Source organism: Daktulosphaira vitifoliae, unplaced genomic scaffold (assembly GCF_025091365.1).
Source record: "Daktulosphaira vitifoliae isolate Bord-2020 unplaced genomic scaffold, ASM2509136v1 Scaffold_1, whole genome shotgun sequence".
In the NCBI taxonomy this organism is placed as follows: Eukaryota; Metazoa; Arthropoda; class Insecta; order Hemiptera; family Phylloxeridae; genus Daktulosphaira; species Daktulosphaira vitifoliae.
In genome coordinates, this window is record NW_026099572.1 from 85,106,394 (window position 1) to 85,126,639 (window position 20,246).

The 20,246-nt window shown below is 31.2% G+C and overlaps 2 protein-coding genes across 3 annotated transcripts in view; one reads left to right on the plus strand and one right to left on the minus strand.

Moving 5' to 3' along the window:
• Nucleotides 1-20,246, minus strand: part of LOC126894565 (uncharacterized) — a 271,452-nt gene that overhangs the window by 195,813 nt on the left and 55,393 nt on the right. The window lies entirely within an intron of this gene.
• Nucleotides 1-20,246, plus strand: part of LOC126894557 (uncharacterized) — a 28,167-nt gene that overhangs the window by 1,132 nt on the left and 6,789 nt on the right. Inside the window, exons 1-4 of one of the 2 annotated variants that reach the window (XM_050665665.1) lie at nt 8,836-8,974; nt 18,815-19,087; nt 19,161-19,254; nt 19,489-19,659. In XM_050665665.1, the coding sequence (XP_050521622.1) occupies nt 8,900-8,974; nt 18,815-19,087; nt 19,161-19,254; nt 19,489-19,659 (613 nt within the window). In that variant the 5' untranslated portion in view covers nt 8,836-8,899. Of the gene's footprint in view, nt 1-8,835; nt 8,975-18,814; nt 19,088-19,160; nt 19,255-19,488; nt 19,660-20,246 lie in introns of those variants that run through there. The other variant, XM_050665666.1, reaches the window with a different exon arrangement.

Here is a 20,246-nt window from a genome sequence, read left to right on the forward strand (position 1 = left end):
GGGGGAAACCTCCAAAAAAATTACAAATTTAAAAATCGCTAATTTTCGAAATTTTTTCAATTTTTTTTACTTAAAAGTGCCATAACTTTTTCAAAAATAAACATATCAATATAATTCAATATTTTTATATAGATGCATAATATCATTACCTTTCATTTGGTATATTTTTTTCTTAAATTTAACCCTTAACCTGCCCACAAGGGGGGATTTAAAATGACAACTTTTTCACAAAAAATTAATTTTTTTAACTTAAATTTTGAAAATGTTCCGGAAGGTCTGACACTTTTATATATATCTTAAATTAAAGCTAATGTAATATACTTTACTGTGAAAAAAAAAAATTTCGGACTTTATTTTATCTTCAGGATAATAATGGCTACCGAATGCTATTTTTGTGTGAAAATTTTCGATTTTGTATTTTACATTTTTAACTTAATTATGCTATAACTTTTTGAAAAATGTATGAATCATTACAATTTTTTTATGAGAAGTAGTATTTATATAGATCTTTCATTCGACATACTGNGAATCATTACAATTTTTTCATGAGGAGTAGTATTTATATACATCTTTCATTTGACATACTGTTTTTTTAAATTCGACCATTTCCCTATATACGAGGGGGGTTCAAATCTAAAAAATGCATGTAGAAAGTAGAACTTTTTCAACTTAAATTTTGAAAGTGTTCCGGAAGGTCTGACACTTTTATATATATCTTAAATTAAAGCTAATGTAATATACTTTATTATGCGAAAAAAAAATTTCGGACATTATTTTGTCTTCAGTGTGAAATTGGCTACCGAATGCTATTATTGTGTGAAAATTCTTGATTTTATTTTTTACATTTTTAACTTTATAATGCTATGACATTGAAAAGTGTATGGATCAACATTATTTTTTTATGAGAAATAATATTTTTTAATAATCCCTTTTTCATTCTACATACTTTATCTTAATTAGGATATTAATAATGAACTAGCAGATAATGTAGCTTTTGGAATAGTCCACCAATTTTTTAAAATTAAACAGTATCTAAAGATTTGCATCGAAGCGTTTTTTTTTATAGTGATTTTAATCACTGTCAGATATCATTATACTTGATCCATCTATACCACGTCACCACTGTGCCGCGACCCCCCTGTGCTGGGTTTTTTTTTTATGTGTAAATATTATTTTTTAGTAATATTAAAACTTGAAAGAGATAGAAATAGTTTAATTGCACATTTGAAAACATCGCGAAATGTTAATTTAGAATTTTATGCATATTTTTATTGTAGAATTTTTTTAAATATTAAAAATTACTTAGAAATGATTTCTATGATTTCTATTTAAGTGCTCTATTAGGATAAAAATGCAAAAAAATAATGATTTTTTTTGATAAATATACTGTATATAGTAATTATAAAATTTCCTAACTGCATATTAATCTTAAAAATAACATTGTTTTAATTCTCATAAAATTTTCTATTTAATGATTCATTTTAGTCAACGAAGGAGTAATTTTGGCGAATAACAGAAAAAATTCCCAACCAATTTTTTTTTTTTTTTTAAGTAGGAAATAGGTGGATTATTAAAAGAAACATCAACTCTTATTTCTTTAATTATATCCAGATTAGTAGTTCTTTGATTTTAAAATATAATATATGAATAAATACTAATTATAGTTTTTAAATTTAGTATGAAATTGTGAGGCCAGCTATGATGTATGGTTAATAGTGTTGGGCGGTTGATAAGAAAGTAGAGCAGAGAATAAGTGTAGCAGNTTGATATTCAATAATTTAAAATTGTAATTTAAACGGACAAATTATAAAAATAATAAAGAAGTTATATTTTGCTTTACTTTTACGTGTTTCAAAATTTAAAGGGCTTGATACAATAATTTTCAATAGAAACTGTTTGTTACAATAAAAAAATTCAATAGACTACAAGGAACTTTGATCAGAAGCAAAAATACCCTTTTCTAAATCAACTTTTCGCGTTGTTTTCAAATCTGCAAGTAGACTTTTCTATCACTTCTAATTTTTATATTATTACTAATTATATATAAAATAATAATTAAAAGAAAAAAAAATTGTTTTCAAATTATTATTGATTTAATTTTTAATATGTTAAAAATAATCAGTCCAAATTTTCAATTTTCACCTATTTTTTTGGTTCTTTAAGGTTGATGAAAAATTTTTGATAAAGATTAATGAAAGTTTATATTAAAAAAAATTGAATTTATTACCATAACTTTTAGCTCAATTACAAGTTTAAAATTGACATCTAGGCCAGTCAACAAAGNTGTGTCATTAAAGCGTAGTGTATATTAATATACAACCGATAGAGTAGGTAATTTGATTTGACACTATATTGTTTAAACCCAACTTAACGCTAAATTGTACATTCCCAAACAACAATCGTATTATGTCAACTGCCACCGGTATTTCTGGTAATCTTTTTCTTTTTCTTTGCCTTAATCCCAACTACTTGGGATCGGCCACCTTTATCTTAAGCTTGTACTTGACACGATCTCCCACATCTTCTATGCTCACATCAGCTGTCCTCAAATCGCATTCAATAGCATCCCTCCATCTCTTTTTTGGTCTTCCTCTTCTTCCTTCAACATTCATTTCTATAACTGTTCTTACATCTTCCGATTCTTCTCTCCTCATAACATGACTAAACAAGTCTATTTTCTGTCATCTTATCCACGATTGACGCAACACCTATACTTCCTCTTATATGCTCGTTCCTTACCCTACCTTTTCTAGTCACTCCACTCATCCAACTAAGCATTCTCATCTCTGCTACACTTATTCTCTGCTCTACTTTCTTATCAACCGCCCAACACTATGAACCATACANACTTTCTTATCAACCGCCCAGCACTATGAACCATACAACATAACTGACCTCACAATTTCATACTAAATTTAAAAACTACAATTAGTATTTATTCATATATTATATTTTAAAATCAAAAAACTACTAATCAGGATATAATTAAAGAAATAAGAGTTGATATTGCTTTTGGAATAATCCACCAATTTCTCTAAATGAAACACTATCTACAGATTTGCATCGAAGCGTTTCTTATGATAGTGATTTTAATCACTGTCAGATATCATCTATACTTGTCTCATCTATGCCTCGTTCACACTGTGGCGCGATCCCACTGTGCTACCGTTTTTTTAAATAATCATTTTGATTTTTAGCAAAAAAAAATTCTATAGTATATTTAAAAAAGTAAAATTGTATTAAATACCTTCCTAAAATAATTGCTGAATACGCCTAAGTGGAATACCTCATTAACAAACGTCGACCTTATACACAATACAATTTACTATATTCTCCTTTCAAAATTTCCTGGTTTTAATAATTTAATTTTTAATATATATTTCTTCCGCTGATTCAGATGTAATATTTTTCCTGCAAAACCCTTATAGTGCCCGTCGTAAACGTGTACTACTACTGGAATCAATGGCATAAAGGCTTTTTAATAAAAAAATAAACATAGTGACGATTAGATAATTGCAAGTGTTATAATGATATAATATACTAGGCGATCTAGGGTTTGAACAATTTTGGTGTTGGATACACATGGATCGAATGTGCTGTCAAGAATTTGAGTTGTGATTATTTAAGCAATAGTTGTGCTAAACTGAGTTGTTGTAGATCTTCTGTCTATGTCTACATTTTTGCCACTATCTTAGCGTGTTTTAGTGATAAGGTCTATACAAATTGCGAGATCATAGTTTTTTATAAAAAGTAAAATATCATCTTTGCTATTGTCGCACCCTATTGCGCTCTCAGTAAATTGCCTTTTGGACTTCTTGTTTTCTGATATAAATCACAGTATCGTTTACAGTATATTGTACAAGTTGATCAGTTAATTGCATTTGATTTCATTTGATCCATTTAATATTCAGCAATATCATCAGTCGTTACAATTAGCTGATAAAAATAATTCTTGTTCATCTTCATTTTAAGATTTATTGTAATAATACATTTACCACTCATTATACAGTTGTCTATAATTCAATATCTATTAGACATCAAATTAAATATATATTATTCATGTTAATCCTTTATCAATCTATTTATAATTTATTATTTGTTTATATCAATGCCATTGTGGCATTAGTATTAAGAATTACCCTATCCATATTGGAATGTATAAAATTGTATGGTTCATGTATAACATATTTATAAGTTATATGTTTTGAAAATTCATTCTACATTCATTCGTACAGCTCACTCATCTTAATTCTTTACATTCACATAGCCTGACTTAAAACAACTAACGTTAACTAACACGCATGAGTACCATCGGGCATTGTATTTGTTCAATATTTTTAAATCCAAGTGTATCAACTTGTCTCTAACGTTAACGTTAATGTCTTACAAGAAAAAGTTCAAACCCTATGTGCTAAGATGTAAATATATTGAGTTTATACTTAATGTATAATTCTTTGATCTTCATTTCGATAATTATGTTAAGAATTTTTTATTATTTGCAGAAAATACCTGAAGTTAACGTAATTATCAAATTATTAATAATAGTGATGAGTAAATAATATAATATCAATCTCCTTCCTTGAGTGAAGCCTGAGACATCACGGACGTTTTTCTCCTAATTCTTTTAATATGTGTGTACTGTGTATTGTTACAATATAATAGAGTTAATTACTGTTAAATTAATGATATCTGACTACTCATAAAATCTTATTTAAAACAATTGAAATCCTATAGTCATTGAAATGTATTTATAAGGATTAATACAATTGATTCGCCTTTTGTTGTTCTTATTTAAATTATTAAAATAAATAGCAGTTAGATAGAAATAATTTTTTTTATTTTACATAACCATGTTTAAATATTGTTAGGACTTTGTAATGGTGCATGAATACTACTTATTATTTAAGTTTTAACTTAGACTCCCCACACTTCCTTCTCCCGTCATGAGACTCATCTCCTCGTGTGTGGTTATGGTGGCATGGTAACGTCCCAGGGGTTGGAGTACGCTACTTTGCCGAAAGAACGTCTGGGCGGTGACATGCCTACTAGCCATAACCCATGCGTTTCGCGAATTTGAGACCCTCATGACACCACTCCTCCCTTCACTTTCCCTTTTCTCTGATTATTTACTTTTGTTTCTATGGAATATTGTTGTTGATTGAAAATGTACTTGAGGTACAGCTCCGAGTGTGACCCACTTAATGCCATAACCTATATTAATTGATATCCTTATATTTGTATATTAGTACTATCTACGGATCTTATAACCACTCCTCTTAACTCTTATAGTTACTTATTTGCTTGTCAACATATTTTTACTTGGTGTTTGCTGTTTTAACACAGACCCTTGTTATATTAACATTGACTTCTGTCAACAATTTATCTTTTTATTAATTTATTTGATTAATCCAGTTTGTTGTTTTGATTAACAAATTTATTTTAGTTCAATTATGTTATATAATAAAAATTGATCACTTGTGGCTAATTAATTAAGTAAAATTAAAACTATATTAAAAATATTATTAATTTAAAAAACTAAAAAATATTAAAAATATTAAACTCAAAACCACAAACAAATTAATGAAAAGTCGCGGATACGTATTTCGGAAACAATGTTACCATTATCAATGCTAAACACATACTGACACCCCGACTAGAAAAAACTCCCTTATATACCCCTAGTGACCTTATCACCTAGTGACGTTATCACTAAGTAATATTATCACATTTTGCCAGTTTACACAAGTTTAATAATGAATTTTTCAGTGGGCCAAGATCCCAATTAATTAAATTGTTTTTATTTTTAAACATTTCTATTGCTTCTCTGATATTAAGTTCTTTGTAATTATTTACGTTTTTAATTAGTTTTATGGTTTTAATAGAGTGATTATGTGTCAATAAATGTTCGGCCACTGGAGATTTCTCAATTTCTTGNCAGCCACTGGAGATTTCTCAACTTCTTGATTTTTAATATTTCTTAAGTGCTCTTTAAACCTGACCCCTATATTTCTTTTTGTTTGTCCTACGTAACATTTATTACAACTTTCACATTGTATTTTATAAATGCCTGATTTCCCCCCTTCATCTACCTTATCTTTAGGGTTACCTAATAAATCTCTTAAATTATTACTCTTAGATATTACCAAAGTAATACCAAAATTCTTAAATATTTTAGTTAATCCATTTGAGATGCCCGGATAATATAAAATTGGTGATCTAATTACTTTTTGTTCCCCCTCGCTGGTGAGTGTACTAGCTGCCCTCCTTTCTTTTTTCCACTTTNACCGATGAGTGTACTAGCTACCCTCCTTTCTTTTTTCCACTATTGTGTTTGGACTAATTTTGAAATTATGTTTTCGTAATACCCATTAAATTTAGCTATTTCTTTTATAACCACCAATTCTTTATCATAATCTATTTTATTTATCGGAATATTAATTAATCTGTAAACCATACTATTAAAAGCTGACAATTTGTGTTGCCAGGTGTGGTTCGATGTGTTCGGAATGTATCTGAACGTGTGTGTGTTTTTCCGATAAATTTCAAAATTTAGTTCCCCCTCTGTTCTTTTAACTAATAAATCCAAAAAAGGCAATTTTCCCTCTACTTCTTGTTCATATGTAAATTTAATCGATGGGTAAAAAGAATTTAAATGTTGTATGAAAACCCCCATATTAAAATCTTTATTTATAACTGCAAAAATATCATCTACATTCCTAACCCAAATTTTTGGAAAATCACCATAAGTGTATTTTAAATTTGTTTCAAACCTACTCATGAAAAGTTCTGCTAAAAATGGTGATAGTGGATTTCCCATTGCTGTGCCCTCAGTTTGCTCATAAAATTTATTTTGAAACTGAAAAACATTTTGACTCATACATAACTTTGTTAAATTAATAAGCTCATTTATTTTATTGCAAAGAAGGCATGAGGGGGACGACTCCACAATGCGTTGCGTGGCCCAGGTCGTAACCTATCAATATCAAACGGAACGGTAAAGCTTCATGCCATCATCAGCGTACTCAGTTTACGCTGCCCGTCGGCCACACCGCATAGCGCGACCTGTATGACATGAAGATGAAGCACCGTGATCACTATTCAGCAATAACACCAGTAGTGCGATACGACCATGACAAATTATGCACCAATTTCTTAGAATTAAACACTATCTACAGATTTGAACCGAATCGTTTCCGGTACCTCAACATCAATTACACATCCTTTCTAAAATAAACCTAGCATATTGTACACTGGGCAATTTTCTAGAATAAATACACTTAGTATGCACATTTTAGTTTTAAAATTTAAACAATAAAATTTTTATATTTATTTTTATAAAAAGACAAATTTTTAACTTTCCTTTTGAAATATACAAAAACTACTACTTAGTACCTATTAATTTATCATTGTGTTCATCACATTGTTTTTTGATTGCTTTTGTTATGTTACTCTAAAGCTAAGAAAAAATGATAAAAACTGTAATTTAATTGATTAAAAGAGAAAATGGAATAAAATATTGCAGAAGTACTAATGCAAATTTCAGATTTATAATACTTTTGCAGGAGTTAAAAATCTTTGAAGATGTATCTCATAACCCAATCTTAATATTTTAATTACAATTTCCAATTTTTAAAGTAATTTATAGATTTATAATTTTTAAAATAGAAAATAATCCTGTCTTCAACCTACCCCTTAAAAATGTTAAAAAACTTGGTCTTCAATGATTCAATGGTCTTCAAAAACTTTTAAATAGATATTTTGGAAGTTTTAAAACTTAGATATAAAATGGAATGTGAAGGGCGAGTTTGTTAAGTCTTGACACTCATAAATTATTGTATTCTTACATGGTATAAAAATTCTAAATTCTTTTAAAATACTGGTTGAATATTTGTTATGCAAAAATCAATTTCTTAGTAAGATAATTTTTTTTACTTTTAAAAAGTTTTAACAAAATGTTTTCATTTGAACAGATTTGGTGGATAAAATATTAATGAGATCAAAGTAAATAATAGCAATTTTTATTCGTTTGAAAACTTTAAGACGTAGAAAAAATTATTTTTTATATGAAAAAATCATATTATATTTATATTTTTAATGACATCACATGAGTCTTAGTTCAATAATCACCTGCAATAGTACTTATATTCATATTTTGTTTGTTTTGTAAAAAGAAAAATCTTACAAAACACTGATGGTTTGATTCTTAAAATAAATAAATGGATTTTTAATTTTTTGTGATATTTATATCTATTATTGTCTTGTTTTTAGACGATAAAAATTAATTAATTTAAATACGTTAAGTGGATTAAATATAAGATACATTGTAGGTATATATAAGAAACATGGACACAATTTAAGCAAAATATGTAGTGAATCTAATAGTATTCTGAGCAGAATCTGTACACTTTTCTAAATTGCGCCTTTAATAAAAAAATAATGATTAAGTTGTAAATATAACAAGAGAAATATAGATTCAAATTATTCAGCTTTGATAAATGTTGACACGGTACCGTGTTTCCCTCAGACGCACATCACGTTTTCAACTTAAATGAAAGTGTATCGGGATCTGAATTATAAGTGCACGGTGGCCTAGTGATAAGGTTTGTCTATACAACGCCATGGGTCGCGGGTTCTAATCCAGTATCGTGTCTCTTTTTTAACATGATTTCTGGTACACTTTCTATAACCGGCTGTCAATCCTCGGTGCTAAAATTTATGATTATTAGATTGCACAAATATGTGCTCTAAATATTTATTTAAATATAATTTATTTTCTATTGATCTTAAAATAAACCACGTTAAAAAATAAAAAACATGTTTCCACATATTATTATAAAAAATAAAAGTAAAATTGTAGAATATCATAAGAACGTACAAGTTGACTTTAAAAAAATTCGAAATGGTTAAAATGTTTTCAAAAAATATCATGTTTTTATGCATGTGTAATTTGATTAAGCTGATATTGTCAAATGAGGTAACTACTAAAATTTATTATTTTTAATAATAATTTATCAAAAAAATGTATGATTTTTATAAATTAATAAAACATTATTATTAAATGTTATATAAGTTATATTGTAATAATATCGGTGAGCTTATTTTGAAAGAATTTCCAAAAAATATAAGAAATTATAGCAATATCTTATTATATAATAGAACGAGGAAAAAACATTTTTTTGTGAAAATTACTGAGCGTGCTCAGATTTTTAATTTTTTTTTTTTTAACATAAGTATTTGATCACGAGATTTTGGGGAAATTATTGCTAAAGGTTGGAACGCTTTTGCCGCCCACCCACAAGCGTTTTAAAATTTCAATGGTTTTTGAGAAAAAAGCTCGCTTACGTTAGTATTTTACGACTTCAGGTTTGAAATTTTGTAATAGACATAAATAAGGCTGAAGAATAATATGTATATATAAAAGGAGGTAAGAATGGAGGGATATCTCGGGGTTGAACTATGTGGAGTTATCAAATAATAAAATTATCCCTACCTCACTTATTTTTATTCTTGTTTATTACGTGAATTTATAAGAAGTAAATCATGCAAATAAATATTCGCACTTACCTTTATTTCCTTACGTAGTTGATTGTCATAATCTTATGATGATTTCTTACTTCAGTGTTAAAAATCGTTTATAGGGTCTTATGTTTATTTGGATTAATTAGCCTTTGTGTGTATATTGGATTCAAAAAAATATTCTCTACAATGGAACATGCGTCTATTATGATTTATTATTTATTTATACCTTTTAAACTCTTTTTATATTATACTCTGTTTTTACTGATAATATTTTCGATGAATTCCCTATAGTCGATATCGATATCCTTAAAATTTACTCTGAACTTGTCAAAATATAATTATAAGAATATGTCTATTCAAAATATAATTTACAAGACTGTGGTGGCCCATCGTTTCTCAGCGTAAAGCCTTGGCTGGCGAGGACACACTTAACCTCGTTAATATATATTAAATATTATTTCAATACACCTTTTACTATCCTTTACGCCAACTGCTTACACGTTACCGAAAGGTAATTGGTATAGTCCTTTATGCATAGCGGGTACACATGCAGAGGATATTTCCAAAATGTAGTTTTCTATCTTACGAACTTTATATTTTATATTGAACTCTACCCGGACTACTAGTTCTGGAACTGTTTTATCGACAGATATAGCGCACTTCAAAAATATTATTCTTTTAAATTTAGTACTACTCTTTACCTGTACTGCCTGCATGTTACCGGAAGGTAATTGGCATAGTTCTTTATGGCTGGCGAGTACAGAGCCAAAATTATTACTACTAAGACTAATTAATTTTAATCACAAAGAACGCTTCTTCACTTTATTTGGCACATTTAAGGCTGTCCAGAAATTAAGGGTATAATAATATTCAAAACTTATATAAAATATAAACTATATTTATTTTTTGTAAGGATATTAGAAAATAGTAAAAATAAATAAAACTTATTTCTGGGTAAAATATCTATTAATCATCTAAAACAATGTCCACCATTTAGGATGTATGAGAAAAAAAACTAAGTCATAAGGATAAAATATTTACTTATACTGACGCAGATTTCAAGTAAGAAAATATTAAACATGAGCTACAGCTCAGAATGAGGAGTGAGCCAGAGAAATAGACAAAGACGCAGACACCATTTTTATGAAAAAAATGGCTTTTTATATGCCAGATAAAGTAAGCCAGCAATCTTTATTGAAATTCCTGAGATGTTGGATAATTATTTGAGATTGGTTAATTATGATAGAAACCCTGATGTGGGCGTAATTAATGAATTGTAGGGAGCTGATTTGAAACATGTGTTAATAAATGGTTATTTAGTTTACCCTAAAATTGAAATATTCCCTAGATGATTTTTGCTTTATTCATATATATGTAATATTTAGTATATGTTTTAATAAATATAGTACAATTTTCACAAGACCAGCTCAATGAGGTATCGTACAAAAATCAATTCAATTCGTTCTGTTTGCACAGTTTTATGACCTTATTTTTTGAACGTACATAGTGTTAATATGAGCATTTACTCATTTCTGCGTATATGTTTGTGACCCTGAATTTTTATGACGATTTAATTTTCTATTTAATTTATTATTAATGTATATTAGTTTTTTAGTATTATGAATCTTATATATCTCATATACGATGTATAAGTCTATGAGTTTATTGTAAAAATTGTTATCCATATATGACAACTATGGTGTCCAACGTTAAATCACAGTTACCAATATTTTTATCAAAATTTAATTTTTTACATTGTCCCTGGTAATATAGCCTTTCGAATTTTTTTGTTATTATTCTTTAATATAAATACAATTATTACAATTAGAATATTAAAAATTAATGTGTATACCAGGGGCGCATTTATGAGTGATATGTGTGATTGCCCGCCTTTAATCAGCACTATCAACATATTTATAGGTAACTTCTAAGGAAAAAGGACCTTGTTTGGGAATCACTGTAAATAATTAATCTTGTTTTGTTTTTCTCAACTACCGCCTACCTAAAACACACTGATACCGACCGTCAACCGACACCGACTGTTTACCGTCACTGACCGTTTATCGACACCGACCGTCAACCGAATTCGACCACCACCGAAACCTCCGGAAAAGACCTACCGACCATTAATTTGACAATCATAGCGATATTCGTCCGTGTTGTCGAAAATAAAACGTCTTCGTCGCCGCCGTCGCAGTCGTATCGACAAATCAAGGCAAGCGTTATATTTAATTAATTATTTGTTTTTCTTTTTAATTAATTGTTTTGTATTTTGATCCCCCCATTAATTGATTCCCCTTAGTTTAAGTTCAATGCATGTCTAAATTTCTTTGGTTAAATTAATTCATTGTAACTATGTGAACATTGGTTGATTTTTTACTTTGTAAACTAATTTTTATTATTTTACTTTGTCAATACCTTATACAGTCCACTAACGACCGTTGTCGCAATATAAATTGGTCCATCGGGCCTAGATTATTAAAAAGAAGTTTAGTAAGTCTATAAGATTGAATTTTACCGACAATACTATATTATTTGTGGCTTGTTTATTTGTCATTTAATATTATTTTGGTAATAACTACACACTTGTTTAAAGTAAGATTGGACTTTGAACTCACGGGACATTAAAAACGCCGATATTATTATAGTCATTTATTATACGTATGGTACATACGTTTTAGTGTTATTGTTATTGTGTATTTAATTACCCAACCCGCGAAGGCAACGCGCATCCGCAGTATCAGTCCTCATAGCAGTCACATAAAGTAGCATCATCTGTATATATATATATATATAAAGATATATTTATTAATACAAGTTGTAATAACATGGGTGTTTACGAAGAGGCGAAAGAAAGAGTGGATGGGCTTCAGAGTAAAGTGAAGAGGGTGTATGAAGCAGGGGAGAAGGTTGAGAGGGAGCCGGAGAACAAGATGGCAAAAACAAAATTCAAAATAATGTTCGCGACACTTGAAAATTTGAATCAAGATTTTGAGATCCAATTGTCCATCATAATCAAACAACAATGTAAAGGGACGCCGGTTAAGGATATGGTAGACATTGAAAAATTAAGAGCCGATTTCGAAGAGAAATATATAGGATGCAAAATATTTGCAGATGAGTATTTACCCGAGGCGTCAGCAGAATTATCCTTAAACAAAACCTTTTTCGAGCCGAAACCGAACACAACCGCAAATATGGGTTTTCCCGTAGAAAAATTGTCGGTGCCGAAATTCAACGGCAATCCAATAAATTATACAAGTTTTCGTAACATGTTTGACAAACTAGTAGACGAAACACCTATGGCACCTGTTGTCAAATTTGGTTACTTAAAATCATATTTAGAAGGGGAGCCCTTACGAATGATCGAAAATCTTATGTTAACAGATGTAAATTATACATTAGAAAATTGTCACAATTAACAAAAAGATATTCCAATCGACGTATAATCGCCGAAACGCACCTCGAACAATTGTTTAATGCACCAAAAGCCTTTTTTGGGGAAGGAACATCCATACGAAATTTATTGAATGTGATTATAGAAACTACCGGCGCACTACAAAACTTTGCGGTCGATCAATAGGACCCGATCCTATTGCATATTTTACAACAGAAACTCGATCAACATCTTAGGTCCCATTGGGAGTTATTAGTAGATACATCCGAAGACCCAACTATGACAGAGTTCATAACGTTTTTGACAAAATATTGCAAATACCGAAAGTCAAAACAAAAGGATACCTAACACAAAAGTTTTTAAATCAAATCGAGCCACCACATCTTTGTTTACTGGAAGACAGGAACGAAATTATACAGGTCAATCGCAAATGAAAAGTAATAACGGGCGAGAGAAAAGTAACATTACGTGTCAAGTTTGTAAAGTACAACCTGGACACTTACTTATAAATTGTCCTGTTTTTAAGGAAAAAACACCTAGTGAGCGCCATAAAATCATAAAGGAACTGAATAGGTGTTTCTGTTGTTTTAGTGCGCACAGGGCTAGTGAATGCAAAAATCCAAAAACTTGTTCCGAATGTGCTAGACGACATCACACTATGTTACACCTTTCTACATCTGAAGAAACCGTTACCACTGCTCATGTGACCTTAGCCGCTTCCGAAACAAAAGGTTTTCGCACATCCGTTCTTTTAGCCACGGCTTCAGTAGTCATTTTTAATGTTCAGGGTATACCTGTTAACGTAAGAGCATTGTTAGACTGTGCCAGCCAAAGTAGTTTCATAACCGAACGGTGTGTACATCTCTTGGGAATCCGGCGAGAAAAGCGTGATATTACTGTACAAGGCCTATCGGGCCTACAAGTACCTGTAGTTAAAGGAAGTGTTAACATTGACATTTGTCCAGTAGGTTTGTCTGAACCTAAACTTAATATCGATGCGTTAATATTAAACCGTATAACTGGCCCTTTACCATCGGAGCGTGTGTGGAATGATAATTGGTCTCATTTAAATGACTTAACCTTAGCAGATCCCGATTATGCCAAATCTTTACCGGTAGATATTTTGTTAGGCGCGGATGTGTTTCCGCAGCTTCTTACCGGTCAAATGAAAGAAGGTAAAGATGGAGGACCGATCGCCTTATCTACTGTCTTTGGCTGGGTATTAATGGGAAAAACCTCCACTACGAATGATAGAAAAATTGTCACCATGTGTTCAACTCTTGAATCCGTTAATGATACATTACAGAAATTTCTAGAAGTCGAGGACGTACCCACCATTGAAGAGTGTAATCCAGAGGACCAAGAATGTGAACAGATTTACCAATCGACTACAACACGTCAAGCAGATGGTAGATATGTTGTACACTTACCCTTTATAAAATATCCACCCCTTCTTGGAGAATCAAAAGAACAAGCTTTACGTCGCTTATATAATTTGGAAAGTATATTTTCAAAAATTCCAGAATGGCGTGAAAGTTATAATAAGGAAATGCAAAATTATTTGGACAACAATCATATGGCTAAGTTAGAACAGAGTTCAGTAAGTAACAAAACTGCTTACTATATTCCTCATCACGCAGTTATTAGACCTGAAAGTACTACCACAAAAATGCGTATAGTCTTCGACGCCTCGGCAAAAACATCTTCGGGTATGTCATTCAATGACAATCTTCATTGCGGTAAGAAACTTCAACAAGAACTTCCCGGCATAATTTTACGTTTTCGTTTACATTCAATCGTATTTACCGCGGATATTAAACAAATGTTTCGCCAAATAATAGTTACCAAATCGAATCGTCCTTATCAAAGATTATTGTACAGGTTCAGTCCAGAGGAGCCTATCTCTGAATATGAGATGAATACCGTTACCTTTGGTCAAAAGTCTTCTCCCTTTCTTGCTATACGCACGCTTCACCAATTAGTCAAAGATGAAGCTGGCGACGATGAAATCATCAAAACCATTGTTCATCATAACATTTATGTTGACGATCTAGTGACAAGTGCGAATAGTGTAGAAGAAGCTATCGAACTACAGCAGAAGCTCGTCACGTTGTTTAAACGAGGTCAATTCGAATTGAGAAAATGGTCAAGCAACTCGAAAGAATTATTAGCTCATATTCCATTGGAGCACCAACAAACCCATCCAGTTACGTTTAATGAACACGAATCAGAAATTATACACGTTCTTGGATTAAATTGGGATCCAAAAGTTGATTTTCTCAGCTATAAATATAGACCAAATATAGTAAAATTTAGTAAAAGAGCAGTTTTATCAGAAATCGCGAAAATCTATGACCCACTCGGATTACTTTCGCCAGTTTCAACAGATTTGAAAAGATTAATGAAGTACCTTTGGTTAATAAAAGTAGATTGGGACGAACCGATACCAGAAGAGGCAGCCATTGCGTGGACTCAATATCATCAAGAACTATCTATGCTCACCTCCTTACAAATTCCACGCATGGTAATACGTCCTAACGCTAAGTATGAGCTTCATGGATTTAGTGACAGCTAAGAAGCCGCGTACGCAGCCGCTGTTTACTTAAGGATTGACACAGGAACGGAAGTCATTTGTTACTTACTAATGGGAAAATCAAAAATCGCACCAGCTAAAAAACTATCTATACCAAGATTAGAATTATGTGGTGCTTGGCTGTTAGCTCGTCTCTTAACGTTTGCACAAAGAAATCTAACATCTATTAACGTCATGAAATCTACAGCGTGGACCGATTCTACTGTTGTGCTTTCTTGGATAAGAAGTTCAACCGCTACTTTAAAAACATTTGTGGCTAATCGAGTTGCCAAAATTCACCAACTTACTCCCATTGATATTTGGCGACATGTACCAACGACAGATAATCCCGCTGATTGCGCGTCACGTGGTTTAGGACCAAAGGGTCTGGTCAGTCATAATCTCTGGTGGAACGGTCCCTCATTTCTGCACCAAGATAGTAGTGAGTGGCCTGAAGAAAGTGGGTTCAGTTTTAACAGCGACCCCAAAGTCATGATTGAAGAAAAACCGATTTCACTTTTTTCTTAAGTACAAGAAACAGATCTTCGTTTACTTTATCAATCAGAGAACTTACCAAAAATTTTGAGGCTCACAGCTTATTGGTTAAGAGTGAAAAATCGACTTCGTAAAAAACCTATTTTATCCGTCACCACACTACCAACCACGGTTGAAACAGATGAGGCGCTTCGAGCTTTAGTTCGTTGGACACAATATGCCTTTTTTCCGGATGCTATAAAGTCACTTTCAATGGGTAAACCCGCCCCGGTTTCCTTGAGGAAATTAACTCCGTTCTTAGACGAGGACCAGTTGCTCAGAGTGGGTGGCTGTTTAAACTACTCAAGTATACCCTACCAAGAAAAGCATCCTCTTTTACTACCCAAAATGGCACGATTAACGGAACTACTAATAAACCATGTCCACCGAACAAACGGACATCCAGGACAACAAACGGTTCAAAATTTATTAAGGCAAAATTATTGGATACTCGCATCAAGAAGCATAATCAACCGCAAACTGCATCAATGTATCCCATGCTTTAGAGCAAAACCTCGGCCATCTCAACCAATAATGGGCAATCTTCCCTCCTTCCGTCTTTCCCAAATCAAACCATTCGGCAAAACAGGAGTGGATTTTGCCGGCCCTTTCCATGTTAAAGCTTCAATGTTAAGAAAAATAAAAATAACAAAGGCATACATTTGCATCTTTATATGTATGGCTACGACTGCCGTTCATATCGAGCTTGTCTCAGACATGTCTAACCCACTGTTTAACACGGCGTTAAGCCGATTTATCAGTCGAAGAGGACGCTGTACGGACATTTACAGTGACTGCGGAACCAACTTTGTAGGTACTCAGCGTTACTTAACAGAAGTCGACGCTATACTACACAAGTCAACATTTGTCAATTATGCGGTAAGCCACCAAATTAATTGGCATTTCAACCCACCCGCTGCTCCTCATATGGGAGGACTGTGGGAGGCAAATGTGAAGTCAACCAAATCTTTACTTTACCGAACCATACAAGACCGAATCCTTAGTTATGAAGAACTTAATACCGTTTTACATCAGATCGAGGCCACTCTAAATTCAAGGCCGTTAAGTGCCATGTCAGCCGACCCTAACGACTTTACTCCATTAACCGCAGGACATCTTTTAACTTTGGAACCATTGGTCACCGTACCGTCCCCATCCTTTACCGACGATCAGCTTAAGATCAGCATCGGGAAACGCTGGGCTTTGATCTTGCAGATCACCCAGCATTTTTGGTCACGATGGCAGAAACAGTATCTACATACTCTTCAAGAAAGATCAAAATGGACGCGTTCGGCGCCCAACTTAGAGGTAGGAGATTTGGTCCTTCTCAAAGAGCCGACACCTCCCCTCACTTGGATCACTGCTAGAGTAATAAAAACTATTCCCGGAGCCGATGGAGTCGTACGAGTGGCTCACGTCCGAACCTCAACCGGAAAAATTCTCAGCCGACCAGTGGTAAAACTTTGTTTGTTACCATTGAATCATTGGAGACCTACGGTTCTTCAAGGTGGGCGGTATGTTTGGGAATCACTGTAAATAATTAATCTTGTTTTGTTTTTCTCAACTACCGCCTACCTAAAACACACCGATACCGACCGTCAACCGACACCGACCGTCAACCGAATTCGACCACCACCGAACCTCCGGAAAAGACCTACCGACCGTTAATTTGACAATCATAGCGATATTCGTCCATGTTGTCAAAAATAAAACGTCTTCGTCGCCGCCGTCGCAGTCGTATCGACAAATCAAGGCAAGCGTTATATTTAATTAATTATTTGTTTTCCTTTTTAATTAATTGTTTTGTATTTTGATCCCCCCATTAATTGATTCCCCTTAGTTTAAGTTCCTGGCCAGGGTCAATGCATGTCTAAATTTCTTTGGTTAAATTAATTCATTGTAACTATGTGAACATTGGTTGATTCTTTACTTTGTAAACTAATTTTTATTATTTTCCTATGTCTACATTTTTGCCACTATCTTAGCGTATTTTAGTTATAAGGTCTATACAACTTGCGAGATCATAGTTTTTTATAAAAAGTAAAATATCATCTTTGCTATTGTCGCACCCTATTGCGCTCTCAGTAAATTGCCTTTTGGACTTCTTGTTTTCTGATATAAATCACAGTATCGTTTACAGTATATTGTACAAGTTGATCAGTTAATTGCATTTGATTTCATTTGATCCATTTAATATTCAGCAATATCATCAGTCGTTACAATTAGCTGATAAAAATAATTCTTGTTCATCTTCATTTTAAGATTTATTGTAATAATACATTTACCACTCATTATACAGTTGTCTATAATTCAATATCTATTAGACATCAAATTAAATATATATTATTCATGTCAATCCTTTATCAGTCTATTTATAATTTATTATTTGTTTATATCAGTGCCATTGTGGCATTAGTATTAAGAGTTACCCTATCCATATTGGAATGTATAAAATTGTATGATTCATGTATAACATATTTATAAGTTATATGTTTTGAAAATTCATTCTACATTCATTCGTACAGCTCACTCATCTTAATTCTTTACATTCACATAGCCTGACTTAAAACAACTAACGTTAACTAACACGCATGAGTACCATCGGGCATTGTATTTGTTCAATATTTTTAAATCCAAGTGTATCAACTTGTCTCTAACGTTAACGTTAATGTCTTACAAGAAAAAGTTCAAACCCTATGTGCTAAGACGTAAATATATTGAGTTTATACTTAATGTATAATTCTTTGATCTTCATCTCGATAATTATGTTCAGAATTTTTTATTATTTGCAGACAATAGAATATTTAACACGTGTTAAGATGAATGATAAAACAGAAATGGACTATTATGCAGTCAAATTAAATTTTAAATTTAAATTCAATTTAGTTGATAAAGAGTGGAGAAAAAACAAATGTGAAAGTTTGGGATATACGTTTAAAAAAGATATGCCATTTGTGTTACCTTATTTTCAAACTTACAAATATCAAGATTTATACAAAGTATTGTCTGACCTAATATGTGGAGATACAAAATTTAGTACATCACTACAAAAAAACATTTGTTCAGTATGTTAAAATATATAATTTAAAATACAATTATTACTAATATATTAAATTGTTTTATATATTATAAATCTAGAGCATAAATACAAATGATGACATTAATAAACTTTTTCGTGATGAAGAATCTTTAAATGAATATTTAAATCATAATATAACATTTGTAAATCCAGGTATGTTTTATTGACATTTAGTCTTTAGTCACTTATAAAAAACATTAATGTTAACATTATAATTGTAAGATTGAAAAATATTTTATTTCCAATTGTAATAAGAAGTAAGGTTTTTAAAAATAATAGTGCCATTCATATTTTATTATGTAAATACTGATATATGGTAATTCGTAATCAAAAAATATATTTATTCTAAACAATATTAAAACATTTATTATATATAAACATTTTTAGTTAAAGCTGAAGAATGTCCAATTTGTTTCAATAAACCTGATGTACTTGTTATTTTGAATAAATGCCGTCACTGTTTATGTAAAAACTGTGCTGATACACTACTAATTAGAGATGAAAATAAATGCCCACTTTGTAGAAAAGATTTTAGCTATTACACAGACAACGTCGAAGGTATAAAAAAAATATAATTGAAAATAGTTATTAGCTTCCATGCGAGCTGAGGAGGTCTATTACCACTTTTTCTTAGCTCTCACGGTACGGATATCTTTCAACGATACGTCAAATGATCACAAATTGTTTCTAGTCGAAAACATTACCCTTAAAAATTGAAAAAGTTTCATTCGTTCCCAGTAAATGGTGGAATCCTCCAAAAAAAATTTAAAAATCACTAATTTTCAAAATTTTTTCAATTTTTCTTTCTTAAAACTGCAATTACTTTTTTCAAAAATGAACAAATATAATTTTTTTTATAGATGCTTGATGTCTTTTCTAATCATTTGGTATAATTTGTTTATAAATATAACCCTTTACCTTCCCACAGGGGGTGATTTAAATAACAACTTTTTCACAAAAAATTTCCTTTTTCAACTTAAATTATGTAAGTGTTACGGAAATACTGACACTTTTATATATACCTTAAATTAAAGCTAATGTTACATACTTTATTATAAAAAAAAAAAAAAATTCGGACTTAATTTTATCTTCACGGTGAAAATAGTCACCTAATGCTATTTTTGTGTGAAAATTTTGGATTTTAT